The 22043-nt window shown below is 36.8% G+C and overlaps 1 protein-coding gene across 1 annotated transcript; it reads left to right on the top strand.

Moving 5' to 3' along the window:
• Positions 1–3511: 3511 nt before the first annotated feature.
• Positions 3512–8178, top strand: LOC110937219 (chromatin assembly factor 1 subunit FAS2). The gene is made up of 12 exons (XM_022179609.2): positions 3512–3792; positions 4025–4136; positions 4996–5022; positions 5107–5179; positions 5307–5410; positions 5495–5709; positions 5799–5895; positions 6030–6102; positions 7076–7164; positions 7285–7423; positions 7602–7702; positions 7800–8178. Exons 1-12 carry the CDS (start codon positions 3679–3681, stop codon positions 8045–8047), a joined length of 1392 nt encoding a protein of 463 aa, XP_022035301.1. The 5' UTR covers positions 3512–3678; the 3' UTR covers positions 8048–8178.
• Positions 8179–22043: the final 13865 nt, after the last annotated feature.

The following is a 22043-nucleotide window of genomic DNA, read 5'->3' on the forward strand; positions in this document are numbered from 1 at the left end:
CTTTTGATATCCAGTTTTTATGTTTCTTTTTATTATAGTTTTGGCGCACAAGCTGAATCTGGAGAATTTTTTACTTGAGTTTTTCCCTATCTATTAGTCTCAAACTCGACTCATATTAGGCTTTGTAACGAGTCAAGCTAAAGTAGATCTAGAATCACTTACACTCCTGGAAACTATTGACTTGGTTGTAATTATAGTCTAGGATTTTTTTTTTTTTTATAGCTTATTGTGTGTTTTTTCCTGGTGTTTCTTTCAATTTTATTTTATCTTAAAAAATGTTGTATAGCTTAATAATTTACTTGTATTTTTGCATTCCAATTTATGCTTTTGTATAATTAATAAAAAATAATAATTTGTTCTAGTAACTATTTAAATGTTATAATAATTTACTTGTATTTAAATGTTGTATAGTTTAATCTCTTTTCTAGTAACTATTTAAATGTTATATCAATTTGGACTCCTTATAAAGACTTCAATGACATTATTTCAAATAAAGTTCTCTATAAAGAGTAAATTAGTTTTTGAGTCCATATGTTTTACTGGTTTTAACCATTTGAGTCCAAAATCAAGAAGTTTAACGCTTTTGTTCCCGCGACCATCGTAGTGACCGCCACCATCACATACTAACTTCTTCAGCAAATTTACTAATTTTTATTTTAGGGTCAATTGCATATTTCTCCCTATAAAACTTCTTAATTGTATATTTACCCAATTCGAAATTAAAATTGCATATATCCTCTCCCTTAACTAATAAAATTGCTAATTCAATATGATTTACTTTATTAAAAGCAAATTATATAATGACTATTTTACCCTTAACTTTACTAAAACTTAATAAATTATATATTTACCCAATTTTTTATTGGATTTTGTCTTTACCACAATTTTTTTGAAATTTTTAATAGTTATTTTTTCCATTTCGTGCGTAAGATATTTTTTTCGTTCATTATGGTCCGTTTATTCATATATGCACACATTTATAAAGATATAAATAGGGGTGTGCACGGTTCGGTTCGGTTCGGTTATTAGCATTATCCGTAACCGTAACCGAAGTCATCGGTTAATCGGTTCGGTTAATTCGGTTAATTTGTCGGTTTTCGGTTCGGTTCGGTTAATTTTCGGTTAATAACCAATCCAAACAAGAGATAATTTTTTTGCTTAAAAATACATGTAATGGATGTATAAATACATGAAATAGATGTATAAATACATGAAATAGATGTATAAATACATGAAATGGATGTATAAATAAATGAAATGGAGGTATAAATGCATGAATAGATGTTCAAATACATAAAATGGAGGTATAAATAAATGAAATGAAGGTATATATAAATGAAATGAAGGCATAAGTAAATGAAATAAAGGTATTATTACATGAAATGAAAGTATAAAACATGAATACATGAAATAGAGGTATAAAAGCTAGAAATATATAAAAAAATAAATGATTCGGTTCGGTTCGGTTAATTTCGGTTAACCGATGGTAAAAAAAAATATCCGTTAACCGACTTTCGGTTAATTCGGTTTCGGTTAATTTCGGTTTGGTTTTGTCGGTTTTCGGTTCGGTTTCGGTTAACGGTTCGGTTATTGCACACCCCTAGATATAAATACATATATAGTAGGCCAAAATTTAAAGATTAAAAACATATTTTTATTTGCACCACATATAAATACTTTTTTTACTTGGATCTGCAAGAACAAAACATACATCTACATCTACTACAAGCATGACATTGTACACACTCTTTTTCAAATACAAGACTAAGACACAAAATCATCATCTAGAACAATTAATAGATTAAGAACATGAACATATCAGCTTGTATATCTATCAAATCTGCTTAAAGAGACAAAACAAAAACAACTATTAAATCAAAATCAGGTGAGTTTAACAAATATACAAGCTCAAACAACTAACTCAACTGTACTTAAAACAGATCGCTTCATCAACAAGTAATATCAGCAAACCCTAATCGAAAATCCTAAAACAGATCTGAAAAAAAGAAAAAGAATTGATGCAGGTATCGCCAGCCACCAACTGGAAGGAACCGCACCCGTCTAAAGAAATCGCCGACCGCCAACTGAAACGTCGCCTGCTAAAAGACGTTGGGCTGAGAGAGAGACATGGTCTTTTGGGTATTTTGAAAGGGATCTTTTAGTTTTGAAAGGGATAACTTAGTCATTTTACCAAAGAAGGGGAAATATGCAATTATAATTTGAGTTTGGGTAAATATGCAATTGAAAGCTTTTTTTTAAGGGTAAATATGCAATTAGAAAGAAATGAACAATATGCCATCAGATTTATTGTGACAAACCAAAAATCGATACCAACAATAGTACTGAAACCAACACTCGTATTCATTGAATTTGATTGATGTAACCAATACCGTAATGTACCAATAAAAACCGAATTCGATAATTCATGTCTTATTATCGGGATCTCACTAATTATTCCATATATAAGTTTGCAAGTTTTTTGTGCATTATTAGTTGTACATTGAGCTTTAGGAGTTTTTCAAAAAAAAAAAAAAACTTGATTTTTTTTACTTTACCTCAAAGGTTTTTATTTTTTTTCAATTTTAACCCTACATAATTTGTTTTTTAACTTTAACTCAAAAATTTTCATTATTTGCAATTTAATTTCGCAACTTTTGTAACTTATACTTTTTATCTTTCACAAATTTTCGTTTTACGTATAGTTCTAATTTTTTTCGAGTTAATACGATGCAACGTGCATATGTGGTTTAACGTTTTTACCTCTATTTTCCCATGTTTGATAGGTTCGTCGCAACACGCATAACCTAGGTCGAGTCAGTGTTGGTGGTTGATAACGGTTGTGTGACATTAGTACTATTTGACAACGTTTTACACGCTGCCGCAACGCGGGGTGTGCTTTGAGGTTTTTCAAAGAAAAAATAGTTATGCATATGTTTGTCGTAACGTTGGCTTTGGGGGTTTTCCAAAAAAAAAATGATTTTTTTTACCTTTCACACAAAAGTCTTTCATAAATTACTTTTAACCCAAAACTATTTGTTTTATTACTTCTAACCCAAAACTTTTTATCTTTTGCAATCTATCCTCATAACTTTTTTTTTTACTTTCAACTTGGTCCTTTATAGTTTCATTTTCGGCAAAGTTTTCGCTTTATGCTTGGTTCTAAATTTTGTAACTTAACACATCGCAACGTGCGTCTTTGGTTTAACGTTTTTACGTTTCGTTCTAATTTTGCGAGTTAACACGACGCAACGTGCGTGTGTGGGTGAACGTTTTTACATCGTCTATTTTCCCCCATTTGACAAGTTTAACATAACGTGCGGGTCCTAGATCGACTTAGTTATAAATAAAGAATCCCCGCCGCATTGCGGCGGGTCGCAATGCTAGTTTAAATAAAAAAATAACGTGATAAACATTTTCCAACTATACATAGTCGGATTCGGGGTTAAACACTTTTAACTTAGGGCACACACCCGAAATAAATAAATGCATCGCAACATTGTGCAATTTCCCGCCAAAAAGTTGGAGCCTTCGCTTCAACTACTCTAATAATATCCCATTTTCCCTCTTTTAGATAAACTGAAACACAACATAAACCCTAACCCTCGTTCACCATCTTCAAACAAATCTCTTCACGATTCAACCTGCTGCTCAGATCATTACACAAATCAAAGCTACAAAATGAAAGGAGGAACCCTTCAGATCAACTGGCACGACACTAAACCCGTTCTAACCCTAGATTTTCACCCCATCTCCGGCATTCTCGCCACCGCTGGAGCTGATTACGACATCAAGGTTTCTTTCTTCTTCCAGATCTGTTTCTACTCTGCGTCTATGTATGTATATGCTTGTAGTTGCACTAGTCACCACGTGTTTAAGTACTAGTATTCACTCGAAGGTTAGGTTCACTTCGATTGATAATTTTAGAGATGGATGGATTCGGTTAGTTCTGTTGGTATGATGAGTTTGAAGTTACTTATATGAATTTGTTAAGTCAATTTTGGCTGATTGAACTGGAATTCTGCAGCTGTGGCTTATAGCTTCTGAAGAAGGGGAAAAGAAGGTTCCTGCTTCTACTTACCAGAATAGCCTTTCGTATCATGGATCAGCTGTCAATGCTATCCGCTTTTCTCCTTCCGGTACTACTTTTGCTTGTAATATATCTGTTACTTAAGTAGTATATGACTATTTGTTAATTAAAGATTTCAAGATAGTAGAATTGATAGTTGGAAGGGTGATTCTCTTTTTCTGTTTAGACAATGATCAAATTCCTAGAATTATATGTGTACATTTGTATGAATTTTAGCATTCGGCGTGGTTTTAAAAAGTGTTTGGCAATCCGATGCGTTTAGATCCCGAAAGATGATGTGTGATGTGCAAAGCGCACATATGAGCGGCGTTCGTTACAAAAAAAAATATTTATCAATAATATTATTACTTGTTAACTTTCAAACGCTAAAATTATAAGATATTTTCATCACCTCTAGTAGGATTTGCTCAATCGATGGTCTAATTTGTTCAAATACTCAAACACATTGCTCACTTGATAGTCAGATTTGTTAAATTAGATTTGAAAAACTCTGACCCACTGCAATCAGGGTCCAATTTGTTCAAATGCTTGTCAACGGCATTAGGCGCCGCACCAGGCTGCAGCATGTGATGCACGCATCATAAAATTGCATCGCGTGATGCGATCTCATCACCGCATCATGCGATGCGTGCAGTATGCGTTTCTGTTATAACCAAGGCTCTCGGTTAAACGATGTTTGATCATTTCAATGTGTACACACATTAAAATCTATGTGTGTTTGTTCATTTTGTTCAAGTAGTAAGTTTAATACTAACTGAGTCAAACTTTGACCTTTATCATCTTTTTACCTATTAATAAAATCCATGAATTTCGTACGTTAAAGCTTACATGTTAGATACTTTGACATTGTTTGTCTGTACTTTAGCCTGTTTAATACTAATAAAGTTACATACATCTGGAACATGCAGGAGAGTATCTTGCTTCTGGTGCTGATGGTACGCGTTATTATGTTTATTTGATGATAATTTATTTTCATTAATAGAGAGACAAATACACGGTTTAAACTCTTATAAATGTAGGTGGTGAGCTGATAATATGGAAGCAGCACAATACTGACTCTGGTCAAGTATGGAAGGTCCTCAAGACACTATCGTACGGCCTTTCGTTTCTAATTTATGATTGCAATTCGTCAATCCAGTTAATTTAAAATAACAAGACCAGTCATGTGAAAGTTACAAATTCTATCTCTTATACTCATAACTGAAGCATTACTAGACAGGTTTCACCGAAAGGACGTATTGGACTTGGAGTGGTCTACAGATGGTGCATATCTAATTTCTGGATCAGTCGATAACTCATGCATCATATGGGATGTTAATAAAGGTTGGAAAAATGAGTGAAATTAAAGCAAAATCTGTCAACATGCAACTTTAGGTGATTATCTAAGTCTATCTTTGACTTTTATAGGGTCTGTTCATCAGATTTTAGATGGCCATTTCCATTATGTTCAAGGTGTAGCATGGGATCCTTTAAATAAGTACACTGCTTCACTTAGTTCAGACAGAACTTGTCGCATATATGCTAAAAAACCGCAAAATAAAGCAAAAGGAAGTGAGAAGCTTAATTATGTTTGTCAGCATATTCTTTCTAAAGTTGAACCACAAGTGGCTGAAGAATCCAAGGTTAGAAATATCTCTTACTATTTCTTTCATTATTTTTAATAAAAAAAATGCAAATGCAGTTAATGAGTTAGCTTGTAATTATCATGCAGTCTGCTAAACACCATATTTTTTATGACGAGACACTGCCATCTTTCTTTAGAAGATTATCTTGGTCACCTGATGGTTCATTTCTTCTTGTGCCTGCTGGTATTTTTCTTCAGAATTCATTATGTTAACTTGCAGGTTTTGTTCAAAGTCTATGCTAATGTGTTACAAACTAAAGAATATTTGAAATATAACTAGTTGCATTTTCTTTTTCTTTTATTTTGATTCTGGTACAGGTTCTTACAAACTATCACCCACTTCAGAGCCTGTCAACACTGCTTATGTGTTGTCTAGAAAAGATCTTTCAAGGCAAGATAACGTTTATGTCCGTCTTCGTTTTTGTTATTTGTTTTTCTTGATATTAGATATCCATACGATAATAATGCATAACACAAGGGTATTTTAAAATACCCAAAAGTTAAGAACTTTGTATTGCTTTAATGCAAAAGGTACAACCTAAAATGAGGGTAAATTAGTCTTTCAAACACTAATTACACTTTAAATCCCTCATCTTAATTACACTTTAATCTCTCATCTTTAACGAAATTATAGATGAGTTAGTTTTACACTTAATTACACCTTATCCCTTATAAAAAACTAACTACCCCCATGATTTTTTTTAACGGTCATAACTTTTTTGTACGTTAATATTTAAAAAAATTACACTATTATTACAAGTATTTTATTCTCTTTAACTTGAGTATGATTATAGTTTTTAATCAAAAAATTGATATATTACGTGATTAATAGTGTCTAAGGGTGAGCAATAACCGAATTGTTAACCGAAATCGAACCGAAAACAGAGGAAACCGAACAGAGATCAACCAAAAACTGAATCAACTGAAAACCGATTAACTGAAACTCGAACCAACCAAAACCTGTTATCAATTTTTTACCCTCGTTTAACCAAAATTGACTTAATCGAACCATTCAGATTTTCATATATTTCTAGCTTTTATACCTTAAGTTCGTGTATTTCATAATTATACCACCATTTTTGTATTTATACTTCCATTTCATGTATTTATAACCGAACCAAACAAAAAACCGTCAATGTAACCATATAAACCAAACCGATTAATTGAAAACCGATTGGTTAATAAAATAGACTAATCGATGACTTTGGTTTCGGTTGAGGAGAATAACCGAACCAACCAAACAATGCACACCCTGGTAGTGTCTGTGTTTCCCGCCGCATTGCGCGGGCACCCTTCTAGTATAATTATACAGACATTTGTATCTATGTTTGATTGTTTTTTTATGCTTTGATATAATATAATAGGCCTGCTTTAATGCTCCCTGGTGCCAGCAAAGCTGTTGTAGCAGTGCGTTTTTGCCCTAAGGCCTTCAGCCTCCGTGGGTTAGGCACACGTAAGTTTTGTTTAATGTTTTGAAAAATTGGGTTCATGTAAGTTTTATTACTTAAAGCCATCTTTTTGAAGTATTAAAATAAATAATTACTCACTTTCAGTTTGCTTTTGTTTCGTGTAGCTTCATCTTTCAAGCTCCCATATAGATTGGTATTTGCGGTTGCCACATTAAATTCTTTATATGTATATGACACCGAAGGCGTTGAGCCAATAGCAGTCTTGGCCGGTCTTCATTACGCAGCCATAACTGACATTGCATGGTAAGACTTCCTTGCAGCACAATATGTAGTTATATATATATTAGTTACAAGTGGAAATTCTGAATTAGATTATTGTTGAATCTATTGAAAGGAATTACACCAACTTGTTTATTTTTTTAGAAATTCTTCCTTTTTTAATTTATATTTAATTTCCTTTTTAAAATTTTGGCTGATTTAGGTCACCTACAGCCAAGTTCTTAGCACTGTCTTCTCAAGATGGTTATTGCACCCTTGTGGAATTCGAGAACGATGAGTTGGGAGTGCCCGTCTCTCTTTCAGGTTCAGTTGACATATATTCTTTTATATTAGCAATCGTTTTTGCTTTTGCCATTGCAAATCTGTTTATTAATCATATATATGTTTTTATTTCTTTCAGGAATTGAACAAGTTCCAGTAGATGAGAATACAGCTGCAGTTGATGATCTGGAAAGAAGTAAAGAAACCAAAAAAGAGCAAGAAGTCGTGAAAAAGGCTGATGTTCAGGCAATGGAAACAGATGAAAAGAAAGGGGAACCGAGTTTAGTGAACTCAACAGAGAAACAGGATGGAAAACAACCATCACCAAGCGCGGTGCTTCCAAGTAAACCAGCTAAGAGACGAATTACCCCAATGGCCATTGATTGAGTTAGTTTTTTTCCCTAATGTATCTGAATGCTAATTCAACTATTGTTTTTTTAATACCCACTTTGTATAATCTTTAAGGATGCCTAGAAATTTTGTAATCCAATTTGGTTTCCTATATTGTTTCATGATTATAGGATTTGGAATATGGTATCAAAATTCAATTTGGTTTCCTGTCCAAAATGCTCAAGTTGATTATGTGTTTTCCAATTGGCTGATCATTTTGATTCCTCTTAAATTACAAGACAAAAATATTCAAAATTATTAAGAAAAGGTTCTCAACTAAAGAGATTTTTGCTTATAAAATTGTATAATGATTCTATGTATAGGTATGCACATCTGATACCTTTTACTTTAGATCCCAACACACTCTCTTTAAAACCTTTTCAGTTACCTTCCATTTTTAAGTCTATACCAGTGACCACAAAGGTGCTTATACAGAACTCCATCTTGGTAAGTACCGTCATGTATATTATCTACAGGGGGAGGTTTCAGAAACCTCTACGGTATAGTTCTAAGGGTTTGAAGGAAGGGAGATTATATTGTATTTTAGGGGTTTGGTTTTAGTGAGGCGTTTGGTTCGCTTGATGCTTATGAAGGAAGTGAGATGCTTCAAAGAATTGGAATTGGAGTTAATTTTAGTGGACTTTCTAATGTGTTTGTTTTGTATATCTTTTAGAGGATTTGAGATGAAAATTAAAAATATTACAAAAATACCCTTTAAATTCTCATTGATTGCTTACTCCGAGCTAGGGCTGCTAAAAAACTCATGGCTCGCTCAAGATCGACTTGTTTATAAACGAGCCGAGCTCGAGCCAATCTTCTTCAGCTTCGGTTGTTCATAAGGTTTCAATTGTTTATGCTATTCATCACGTTTGAATGGCATTCAATCGTGCTTTTGAGGTTCATATGGTATCTGATCTTTCGATTTATGGAGAAGTGGATGATGAGAGAGGAGGGGGGGGGGGGGGAATTCGGGTTTTGGTTATATTTCGGCATTTCATTGGAATGTTTAGAACCAAATGCACCCTTAAATCTGTTGATTGAGGGAATGATTTTAATTCCTATTTCTTTCTCGAGCAACTAAACATAATTTTAAATGTAATTAATGTGGATTATAATTCAAATTTCATTAAAGCAAACGTATTCGTATTACGATTTATCAACCATATAGATAAAATAGAAACACTGATAAAATGGGCTGCTCATTTTCTTCTTGGTCTTGGGTGTGTCGGACACTTGGGCTTCGTAAGCTAACAGGCCAGGCCTATTATTATTAGTCTATTTTAATTAGTTTAATTCGATATATATAAAATGAATTCATCGGAACCCTTGTCGTCCGTCGGTATGTATTGCATTCTGCTCTGGGTCTTTTGAGTATTAATATTATACGCACGAGTTAGGGTTTATTGAAAGTGGTCTTTTGAGTATTTTACACACGTCTATACGACTTAGGGTTTTAAGGGTTTATTGAAAGTCAAGAATAAAATAGTTTATTTTTTCCATACCAAACTTTAGTAGGAATGATAAGTATCTAGAATCTATTTCAGAAACAACCATCATTTATAAAATTCATTTATGTTTTTTTAGCATCTCAAAATACAGTCTTGTTGATCATGGGTTAACCCAACCCAAGACAGTTTTTTGGTGATTAGTTATCGTGGTGCGATTTGCCATAAACGAATACAAGCATCCTCTCTGTTATACAAACATCCAATCTTCAAACCATCACCAACCTGAACCATAACCACTTTCTCCGCTGCAAGCCTGCAACCACAAACTCCGACCCCACCTCAGCCACTTGCAACCCATTCTCTATAAAAATCCCGTACTCCTCCCATCCCCTTCCTCATCGCAACACCAAAAAACAAGAGAGTAGTAGAAGAGAAGAGTTTTGCAAGGTGTTTGTGTGTGTGTGTGTATCGCATAAAGTGAGATAGAATCTTGTTTTAGCAGCTGAATTTTGAAGTAGGTTTTGGTTTGTGTGTTTTGTGATGAAAGATAAGAGACATAACAGTTGTTATTGTGGGCTATCGTAAGTCTCATGCTGGCATGTGGCATGAACTTTTTTAAACAAATTATCAGGGTTGGGTTGTGAGAATGAACAAGTCTGGGTTTTAAAGGGTAGGGTTATGGTAAACTGACAATTTTACCCCTCACATTAGGGTGGTCGGGGCACCCACCGAAAACCCACGCGGGGACCATTTTGCCGAGCGGGGATGGTACCGCCATCCAAGAGAGGAGTGAGATAGGGGACCAATTTTGGTGAGGAGGCACCGAAGAGAGAAGAGGAGAGAGAAGGTGGGCTCCATTCAATCAACCAATGAAAAATTTCTTTTTTTTTTCTAATAAAAAACCAAATCATCTAAGAGGGGAGTGCCGCCATCAAAAAGGGGTATTAGGGGAGTATTAGAGGGGAGTTGACGTGGCACTAGTTGGTTGGTTGGGCGTAAGAGAGGGGACTCACCTCTTAGGTGAGCACCCCTTACACCCTTATGGCATTTTACTGGATTGGTGGTTAGAGAAGGGGTGTGCAAAATCGGGGGCGTGAAATTTTATGTGTAAATAAAGGACAATCATTGTAATTTACTCTTATATTTATTTCATTTTTTTTGTTATTTCGGATAATCCAAATCCGTATCCGAAGTTCTGAATATCCGATTTTTTTAAAATCCGATTTTAAGCACCCCTAGTAACGTAGGGTAGTTTTCCTACCGGTTCCTAATCTAATTCTGTTTATCTTGACAACATTTTACTCTTTTTACCTTTTAGTTTACAAAATTTGTTATTTACGCATTATTTATACAACTATCATTAATAAGATACATGCTACAATACTTGATGTGTGTGTTGAGGTTTGCCACTATACATGATCCAACTACATTATATTAAACTTAATTGCTATGGTGTTTGTTTTCTGCTAAATTGGAAACGTTCCATCTAGCGATGCTTCGATTTTGTTATGATTTCAATTTAATAATATATTTTAAATGATTAGGTTTTTGTGAAATTGTTTTGGTACGACTGATTTTGTGCCTTTTGGTTTTGTTTTTCAGGAAACCGTTCTGCTTTGTAGGAAACTTGTTCAGCGGATCAGGTAATTCCCAATTGTGTTTTTTTTTCAATGCTCAACACGCAAATCATTTTCCTTCTTCATTAGTTGAATATATGTGACAAATATTATTAGCTGTGATTTGATTCTAATCGTTGAAACTTGAAAGCTCCATGTTATCAAATTAGATGTTTTGGTATCACAAAATCCAGTGTTCTAAAAATATGGTTTGGGTTAAATGCATATGTTATCTTTAGGTAATATCTGTCTAACTGCAAAAAATATTCTTTTTTTTTCTTTTTTTAAGTAGCACATTTTTAATTTTTATCTTCTTGTTAGCTATGTTTTGGTGTTTACTCTTTTTTAGGTTTGGATGGTTTTGTAAACTGATAATAGTTTGTTTGCTGGTCAGTTTGGTTTTTGAAATGGATAACTATTTGTTGGACCTTAGAATATGTAGTTGGTATATATTTTATATTATATAGTAATAGTCTATTGATGTGTGTAAAATGAAACATATAAATCACATCAATTAAGGCATAAAACTAACCCTTTTTAAGTACTAATGTTGGAAAAAGAGTGTTTTTGTCTTTCTTTTGTATTTTCAGGATGAAATGAGCTCAAATTCACAAAAGAAGCAAAAAGACAACTAATTCTAGCATAAATACAAGGAAAGGAATAAAAGTAGACTGCCCGGACCCTCAACGGCATCCCCCAAAGCAAAGAGGAGAAAGCAGAAGACTGAACACGCCCCGTGTCCAGCGGACACGGGGCCGTGCCCAAGAAGCAGCAGAAAAGACAAACTTGTAGAAGCTTCCATTGGCCACCACGGGGCCGTGTCCAGCGGGCACGGGGGCGTGGTGAAAGTACAGCAGGCGCATTAATTGTAATTGCGAATTACAATTAATGAAGAGAGAGAGTGTCAGACGGGCACGGGGGCGTGTCCAGCGGACACGGGGCCGTGCCCAGCCTTCTGTTCAGCCTATAAATAGGAGTGCTTGGTTTCATTCCATCTCATCCCTCGGCACACCACCTCTCTCACACTTCATCCACCACCCACCACCACCATAACACCATCATCCACCACCATCATCCATTGTCCATCGTAGAGTGTGTGAGTCGTCTCGGGATCCAAGATTGATAGTAAGAGTTCTTGACAATCAAGGCCATGTTTGCCTAAGTCTCTTACATCACTTGGTGAAGACAAGTGTTTAGTATAATACTTTTTATTTTTAATCTTTTGCACTTTTTATTTGGTTTTGTATTAATGACTTTAATAACTAGTTACTTATGTTGAAGGTGATCTTTCCTTATCGTTTGTCCGTGGTGTCTTGGCGTTATTTTACTGTCTATATAAAATAAAAGATTTTCACCATTCATATCTCCACGGTCTATATGGAGGTATGTTGGCTACCTGGTCGGGGGTTAAGGGAACGGTTTGGTAAGGGTCTTGCCCTTGTTCAGCGTTTAGAGGTCCTGCTTGGGACCTGGGTCAATTTTAGTAGGATCTCCTTCAATGCCCATAGGTATTGGATGGCGGGGATCCAAACTCTTTGACCCCCTCATAAGTTAACTACTATTAATACTATAACCCGGCTATTTAGGACTGTATCCCTGCTGACTCAGACTACTTAGCCGAGGGTAACGTCACCGTCGAAAGCGGGGCCTACCACAATTTGCATTAATAACTTAATTCATTATCTTCCAATAATCCGACCCTTTAGGATTGTATCCTTGCTGACTCAAACTACTGGGTTGAGGGTAACGTCGCCTTCAAAAGAGGGGCCTACTACAATAACTAAGATAATCTCTTAAACAAGTGCAAAAGTGCGAAAATAATCAAAGGTTATACTAATACACGTGTCGAATCTAAGTGATTCATCTTGTCTATCTGTTTTTATTTTATTTTATTTTTCAGCATTTAGTTAGTTTTTATTTTTCTTAGTTTAAAACATTTTTCTAACTTTTTGATTTGATTAGACGTTGAGGATAAACCGGTATTAAAAGCTCTTGTGTCCTTGGACGACCTCGGTATCTTACCAACACTATACTACGTCCACGATGGGTGCACTTGCCCATATGTGTGTTTAGTGTTAGTGAATATCGTGTTTTATAAATTTAAAACTTGGCTAAAAGTGTAAAAAGGGCTTAAATGTACATCTAAATTATAACACACTTCACGCACATCAAGTTTTTGGTGCCGTTGCCGGGGACACAAGGATTTTAAGAAAGCTTAAAATCGACGGCCTAATCAGTTTTTCAAAACCTTTTCAAAACGCGCGCACATTTTTCTGCATTTTAGCTTAGTTTGCATTTACAGTAGCCTGAACACGGGGCCGTGCTCGCTGAACACGCCCCCGTGCTGCATATTTTTAGTTAGATACCCAGATACAGAGTCTGAACACGGGGCCGTGCCCACTGAACACGCCCCCGTGTCCAACGTGACCAGTAAATTTAAATAAAACGCCCAGATACAAACCCTGAACACGGGGCCGTGTTCACTCAACACGGGGCCGTGTCCAGCTTCTGTTTCCGTCTTTATTTTTGTTTTCTGGTCCCGAGACTCAGTTGTGGTCTGTTGAGTGATCCTTATGGATCAATACTCAAGAGGATACAACTACACCTATGATGAGGATGATTATAGGGGTAATTATTGCACTAATTGTCGTAACGCACGCTCGGTTCAATATAATGACTCATATCAACCATCCAATTCATACAACCATTATGAGGAGCGCAGGTACGAGCCATCAACTTCATACACATCCTATGAAGACCAAAGGTATGAACCTCCTCCCTCATACTCATATTTTGATGAACCAAGGTATGAGCCTTCATACTCATACTTTGAAGACTCAAGATATGAGCCACCACCTTCATACTCTTATTATGAGGAACCATGGTGTGGACAACCCACCTCATATGAGTACTATGAAGAACAAAGTTTCGACCATTACCCATCATATACTTACAATGAAGAACAATGGTGTGAACCATCTACTTCATATGAGTACCATGAGGAGCCAAGGATCGAACAACCGGATTCAAGCTTTGAGGATCCAAATTCTTTTTCTCTCACCGAAGTGACCAATAGGATATTAGAACACATTAAAACTATCGAACGTTACATGAAAGAATCTCGCGTAAGGGAAGAGGAATCCCGCGCAAGAGAAGAATTAAATGGTAATAATAACGTAGAGATAGTTGAAAATGTAAAAACGGAAGAACAAGAAAGTGAAAAACCGACACATGAGTTAAACAATGAAAAAGGTGAGTCCGATAATGTTAAAATTCATGAAGAGTCTAATTTTGAAGAAATTAATCTCTTGTCACCTAATTTCGAAAATCATTGTTTAGTAACCCCTCATGCTAAGTTTTTAAAAGAGTTAAACACTAGTGCTAAAATCAAAGAAACGGTAAGTGTTAAGTTAACAAATGATCAAACCTCGTTAATAAAAGAAGACCCTTTTGAAATTAACATTATACCGGTTCCATGTTTCTTTCAAAATTCATTTATTAGTAATATCACCATTGATAAAGATCTTTGTGTTAACATAATGCCTAACTACATTTTTGAAAAATTAAGTATTAGTGATTTTACTCCACTTCAAATTCCCATTTTTCTATCCGATCGAAAAATGATAAAATCAATCGGTGTAGTTGAAGATGTTTTGGTTCAAACAAATCAATTGGTAGTCCCAACCGACTTCGTCATCCTTGATGACGCCCCACTAGTCTTGGGAAAACCTTTTGTACAAACTCATAAAGCTTTGAAAAACCGGAAATTCAACAATCTACCTCTTCAATTAGGGGCATTCAAAAGGAGCATAGACCTTGAGCGTTCAATGAAATATCCTTTTGGCAATAATGACCCCCTAATTGAAGATGAAGCTGAACCACCCGATACGATTAACGAAGAAGACCACTTTGTCGAAGAAGAGATAGCCATAGAACAAACCTTTAAGGTTCTTAATCTAGATGAGCCACAAAATAAGGTGTCTTCTAAAGACCCACCCATTGAGCTCAAAGAACTCCCTAAAGGTCTGGAATATGCTTTTCTAGGCAAAGATGGGAGTTTACCTGTAATTATTTCATCTAAATTAAGTAACGTAGAAAAAGAGAAATTAGTTAACCTACTTAAAAAACACAAAAACGCGATCGTTTGGAAGCTTGTAGATATTAAAGGAATAAGCCCTTCCATGTGCACGCACAAAATTCTAATGAATGATGACTACAAAACAGTAATTCAACCACAACGAAGAGTGAACCCCAATGTTCAAGAAGTGGTTAAAAATGAAGTCATCAAGTTGCTTGACGCCGGACTAATCTACCCTATCTCCGATAGTCCGTGGGTAAGTCCCGTTCAAGTAGTCCCGAAGAAAGGAGGTATGACGGTGATAACTAATGAGAAAAATGAATTAATACCAACAAGAACCGTCACAGGATGGAGAGTTTGTATAGATTATAGGCGATTAAATGAAGCAACAAGGAAATACCACTTTCCTTTACCCTTCATTGATCAAATATTAGAACGATTATCCGGTCATAAATTTTATTGTTTCTTAGATGGTTTTTCAGGTTACTTTCAAATACCGATAGCACCAGAAGACCAAGAGAAAACAACTTTCACATGTCCCTACGGAACTTTCACATATCGACGCATGCCATTCGGTCTATGTAATGCGCCTGCAACATTCCAACGTTGTATGGTGGCCATTTTCCATGATATGATAGAAAAGACAATGGAAGTCTTCATGGACGACTTTTCCATCTTTGGAGACTCATATGACCAATGCCTCGATAATCTTGAACGAATGCTATCCCGATGTGAGGAAACTAACCTCGCCCTTAACTGGGAAAAATGCCATTTCATGGTGACAGAGGGAATAGTACTCGGTCACAAAATCTCAAGCGAAGGAATGGAAGTTGATCGAGCAAAAATAGAAACTATTTCTCGATTACCTCCTCCATCCTCCGTAAGAGCGATCAGAAGTTTCCTAGGACATGCCGGATTTTATAGAAGGTTTATCAAGGACTTTTCAAAAATTTCAAGGCCTCTAACAAAATTACTTGAAAAAGATGCACCCTTCATCTTTGACGAGGAATGCAATCAAGCATTTCTAACCCTCAAAGAAATGCTAGTCAACGCACCTATCATGATAGCGCCAGATTGGAAATTTCCTTTCGAAATCATGTGTGATGCAAGTGACTTTGCTGTTGGAGCAGTCTTGGGGCAAAGAAAAGAAAAGCATTTCCACCCAATTTATTATGCTACTAAAACTCTTAATGATGCACAAGAAAATTATACAACTACAGAAAAAGAATTACTAGCAGTGGTATTTGCTTTTGATAAATTTCGTTCTTATCTTGTTCTTTCTAAAACTATAGTCTATACAGACCATGCAGCCATCAGGTACCTCTTCAAGAAACAAGACGCAAAACCCCGTTTGATCAGATGGATTCTACTCCTCCAAGAATTCGACATCGAAATCAAGGACAAAAGAGGAGCAGAAAACACTGCTGCAGATCATCTCTCACGCTTAGAAGACCCAGCTTTGGAAACAACCAGAGACGAGCAAATCAACGAGAAATTTCCCACAGAATCCTTGGAAATGATGGAGAGTAGACAAGAGCCATGGTATGCCGACTACGCTAATTTCCTAGCTAGCGGTATAGTCACCAAAGGATGGCCACATCATCAAAGAAAGAAATTCTTTGCTGATGTAAAGCATTACTTTTGGGAAGACCCCTATCTTTTCAAAATGTGTGCCGACCAGCTCATCCGAAGGTGTGTCCATGGTAATGAAGCACGAAGAATTCTCCGTCATTGTCATGAAGGTCCATACGGAGGACATCATGGTGCCGCAAGTACCGCAAGAAAGGTATTTGATTCAGGATTTTACTGGCTAACCATTTACAAGGATGCAAAAGACCTTGTAAAGACATGTGATGCCTGCCAGAGATCAGGTAATATTTCTTCCAAACACGAAATGCCTCAAAATGGCATTCTCGTTTGTGAAATCTTTGATGTGTGGGGACTCGATTTCATGGGACCTTTCCCACCTTCAAAGGGAAACAAATATATACTTGTGGCAGTCGATTACTTATCTAAATGGGCGGAGGCTAAGGCTCTTCCAACAAATGATGGAAGAGTAGTGGTAAAATTTTTGAAAAAAACTGTTTTCTCGCTTCGGGACACCAAAAGCTTTAATAAGTGATAGAGGTACCCATTTTTGCAATCATCAACTCGAAAAAATATTAACAAGGTATGGGGTCTATCACCAGGTTTCAACAGCATATCACCCTCAAACAAATGGGCAAGCCGAAGTGACTAATCGAGGTTTAAAACGAATACTTGAAAAAACCGTAGGAATAAATAAGAAAGAATGGGCCGACAAATTAGACGATGCTTTATGGGCTTTTCGAACTGCTTATAAAACCACTATAGGCACAACCCCATATAAACTTGTCTATGGAAAAAGTTGTCACTTGCCAGTAGAAATAGCTCACAAAGCCTACTGGGCAATAAAAAACGTGAACTTAGATTTAGAAACTGCCGGTAAAAATCGATTTTGTCAAATAAATGAATTAGACGAGCTAAGGAATTATGCATATTCTAACTCCGAAATTTATAAAGAAGGAATGAAAAATTTACACGATAAATATATTAAATCTAATGAATTTTGGGTAGGAGATCAGGTTCTATTGTTTAATTCACGACTTCGATTATTTCCTGGTAAGCTAAAATCTAGGTGGTCAGGACCTTTTTCCGTCACCCATGTTTTTCCACACGGTGCAGTAGAAATTAAAACTCGAAATGGGATACCATTTAAAGTTAATGGCCAACGGCTAAAACTCTACCGAGGATCCATTGAGGATGAGGAAGAGGAGATCTCACTTCAAACGGTTGACGAATAAATTCATACCCGACATGTCACGGACAGGTAAGTGTACGTAAAAAATAATAATAATAATAATATTTTTCTCAAAAACTTTGCTCGGCACGGGGCCGTGTCCGCTGGACACGGGGCCGTGTCGAGGCAACTGTCGGGATAAAACCCTCTTTTCCTATCAGTTACCTCATTCCACACGCCCCGTATAGCCGAAAACGCTCTGGTTCCAGGCGATTTTCCGCAGATTTCCGACGTCACTACCGAGTTTAACAACATCAAGGTATGATTCTATCATCTTTAGTAGTTAGATTAGTTACTTGCATGTACTTAAAACATCAAAAATTGGGGAAAAATCTAGGGTTCTTCATGTTCATCCGGATCGAACTTCAAATTTTTGATGAAATCTGTTAGTAGTAGTTTAGATTAGTGTAGTAGGAAGTAAATAAACATGTATTGTTGATAGATTCGTTCGATTTCCAACTAAAACCCCAAACCATTGTTCTTGAACCGAAAAACACGAAATTGAAAGGGTAAACGGTTTGTTTTGGGAAAAACGACACTTAGGGTTTCATTTTCGGGGGAAACTGCTACTATTGGGCTAAAAATTTTCAGGTTTTCGAAACCGGGACGAAAAATGAAGTTTTTGGGTTACAGACGTCTGGACACGGGGCCGTGTCCGCTGAACACGGGGCCGTGTCCAGCCCACTGTTTGCAGTTTCACTCCAAATATCTTTGTTTCGTACTAACTTTTAATGTATTCTTTCAGATGTCAAAATTCACGAGGTTCAACGCAAGCGAACTTGACGCTAGGGCACGGTATGAGATACTACAAACAAGACCGGAGGAGTACCCTAGGCGGGCATGTACCGACTTGTTGACCATGGTGAATCAACTTGACCGATTCAACAACATAGTGAGAGGTCCACTTGCAGTTGCATTGAACACCCGACTTCGGTCGGTGCATCAATGCACAATGGAGTTTTACAGTACTTTCGTTTTCAACTCAAGGTGTGACCCATTTGACAATGTGGGGGTCACATTCCGATGTGGAGGGACCACATACTCAATTTCCATGGCACAATTTGGATCTATCATAGAGCTATATGGTGAAGAGGAATCGGGAAATGAAGAGAATACTGGGGGGCTACGAGACTTGGATGAAACCGAACGCCAAGCCGCATGGGCTCAAATAGGTGAAGGAATCTACAACCCTAGCAGCACCAAAAGCACCAAACTGAGGGACCCGCTATACCGCTACATTCACAGGCTCCTCACTTACTCGCTGAACCAGCGTCACGACAGTAGTGGCGTTGTGGGGTTGAAAGATTTGGTTGTCCTTCACTGCATCCACAACCAAAAGCCTCTCGATGTTCCATATCTCCTACTGCGAAACATGCATCTTAACCGCCTTGCTAGAGCTCCAACACCCATCTTCTTTGGGGGATGGGAGTACCGTCTTTTCAAGCACTTCACGAACATTCCAAGGTCCTTTCAAAGAAGTCCATGGTCAGGACGAGTTGATTACCACATTTGCCGAGCCATGAACTTGCTTTATAAGGCGGAAGACGAGACGGTAAGCTTTCAAAGGACGCAAGGCTATGCATGGAACCCGCAGGAGGCTCTAGTTCTTCATGCACCACCTCCCCATTATCAGTACCAACCCCATGGCGATCCGGGTCAATCCTCCTCACAAGGAGGCGGTTTTCCTAACTTTCAAAGTTTACATGATCTTTTGCAGGAAAACCTCATGTGCACCAGGAACACCTACAATCTCGCCAACAACACATACCACCGGGTTGGAGCTATCGAGCGCAACATTAACGATATACAAGATGATATCGGTAGCATCCGGGAGTACATGGCGGGGCATGGGGGTGGAGGTGATGGTAGCGATGAAGACATGGAGTAGGAGGCTTGAAGGAACAAGGGGCAGGTTGGTGATGAGCCCACAGGTTTAAGTACCCTTCTCTATCGAACAATTTACGGCCTGCGTGCCGCTTGTTGAACAATTTACTTTCTTTAACTGTTTTTTTTAGTTTTTATTTTCGTTTTATTTTCACTTTATGCTTGGAGACAATTAACGTTGGTAAATTAGGATGGTTTATGTTTGTTTGGTGTGGTATTAAGTGATTAAACAGGTACAATGCAAGGGTTAGAGTGCTAAACATTAGCACTTGCAGCCCCAAAATGGAGAAACCGGGAGACAAAACCTGTTTTTCAGGCTCACAGACTGTCCACACGGGGACGTGTCCAGCCGACACGCCCCCGTGTTCATCTCCCAGACCTGCTGTTTGGTTACTGACCTGCAATTATTTGCCAGACACGAGGCCGTGTCCAACCGACACGCCCCCGTGTTCATCTTCTGTAAGTTTTCGTTACTGGCAGTTCACCACGGGGCCGTGTCCAGTGGACACAGGGCCGTGTTCAGACTGCCAGTACCATAAATCTTTGCTTTTTAACCCACTTTTACACATTCTAATCAACCGAAAATCTTATTTTTGGACACATTGAGGACAATGTGTAATTTAAGTGTGGGGGGGGATGCTAAAACCTTGAATTTTGCAAATCCTAAATACAAGCCTTACACAAAACTCTATTGGAACCGCTAAACACCCCAAATTTTTTCAAAAACTTTTTCGTTTTTTTTTATAATTTACTTGTCTTGGTTTAATTTGGGAATAACAAGTTCTAAAAAGGTTATATTTTTACAAATTTACAACCGATAGCGTCGTGATAACAAAGAACCAACATAAGAAAATTACGAAACGGCATAACAAGTCTAGTTAAAAATTCGATTATATATACTTGATCACATTAAAAACCCATTCCCACAAAAGTGAGTTTTGAGCCTTTATTGAGCATACAAATATACATCTTTAGACTAAATGCTCATTTTTCGTTTCTTGTGTGAATAGCCGCTTGGTTCTTACAACTCTAGAACTTGCCATGACGATACATTCCCGGTCCTTACCAAATGCACCCTTAAATCTGTTGATTGAGGGAATGATTTTAATTCCTATTTCTTTCTCGAGCAACTAAACATAATTTTAAATGTAATTAATGTGGATTATAATTCAAATTTCATTAAACTCCGCAAGCAAACGTATTCGTATTACGATTTATCAACCATATAGATAAAATAGAAACACTGATAAAATGGGCTGCTCATTTTCTTCTTGGTCTTGGGTGTGTCGGACACTTGGGCTTCGTAAGCTAACAGGCCAGGCCTATTATTATTAGTCTATTTTAATTAGTTTAATTCGATATATATAAAATGAATTCATCGGAACCCTTGTCGTCCGTCGCCCGATTCAAGTTAACAAAACGCCGGTATGTATTGCATTCTGCTCTGGGTCTTTTGAGTATTAATATTATACGCATATCTTTACGACTTAGGGTTTATTGAAAGTGGTCTTTTGAGTATTTTACACACGTCTATACGACTTAGGGTTTTAAGGGTTTATTGAAAGTCAAGAATAAAATAGTTTATTTTTTCCATACCAAACTTTAGTAGGAATGATAAGTATCTAGAATCTATTTCAGAAACAACCATCATTTATAAAATTCATTTATGTTTTTTAGCATCTCAAAATACAGTCTTGTTGATCATGGGTTAACCCAACCCAAGACAGTTTTTTGATGATTAGTTATCGTGGTGCGATTTGCCATAAACGAATACAAGCATCCTCTCTGTTATACAAACATCCAATCTTCAAACCATCACCAACCTGAACCATAACCACTTTCTCCGCTGCAACCACAAACTCCGACCCCACCTCAGCCACTTGCAACCCATTCTCTATAAAAATCCCGTACTCCTCCCATCCCCTTCCTCATCGCAACACCAAAAAACAAGAGAGTCGTAGAAGAGAAGAGTTTTGCAAGGTGTTTGTGTGTGTGTGTGTATCGCATAAAGTGAGATAGAATCTTGTTTTAGCAGCTGAATTTTGAAGTAGGTTTTGGTTTGTGTGTTTTGTGATGAAAGATAAGAGACATAACAGTTGTTATTGTGGGCTATCGTAAGTCTCATGCTGGCATGTGGCATGAACTTTTT

The sequence above is a fragment of the Helianthus annuus genome, chromosome 4 (genome assembly GCF_002127325.2).
Source record: "Helianthus annuus cultivar XRQ/B chromosome 4, HanXRQr2.0-SUNRISE, whole genome shotgun sequence".
In the NCBI taxonomy this organism is placed as follows: domain Eukaryota; kingdom Viridiplantae; phylum Streptophyta; class Magnoliopsida; order Asterales; family Asteraceae; genus Helianthus; species Helianthus annuus.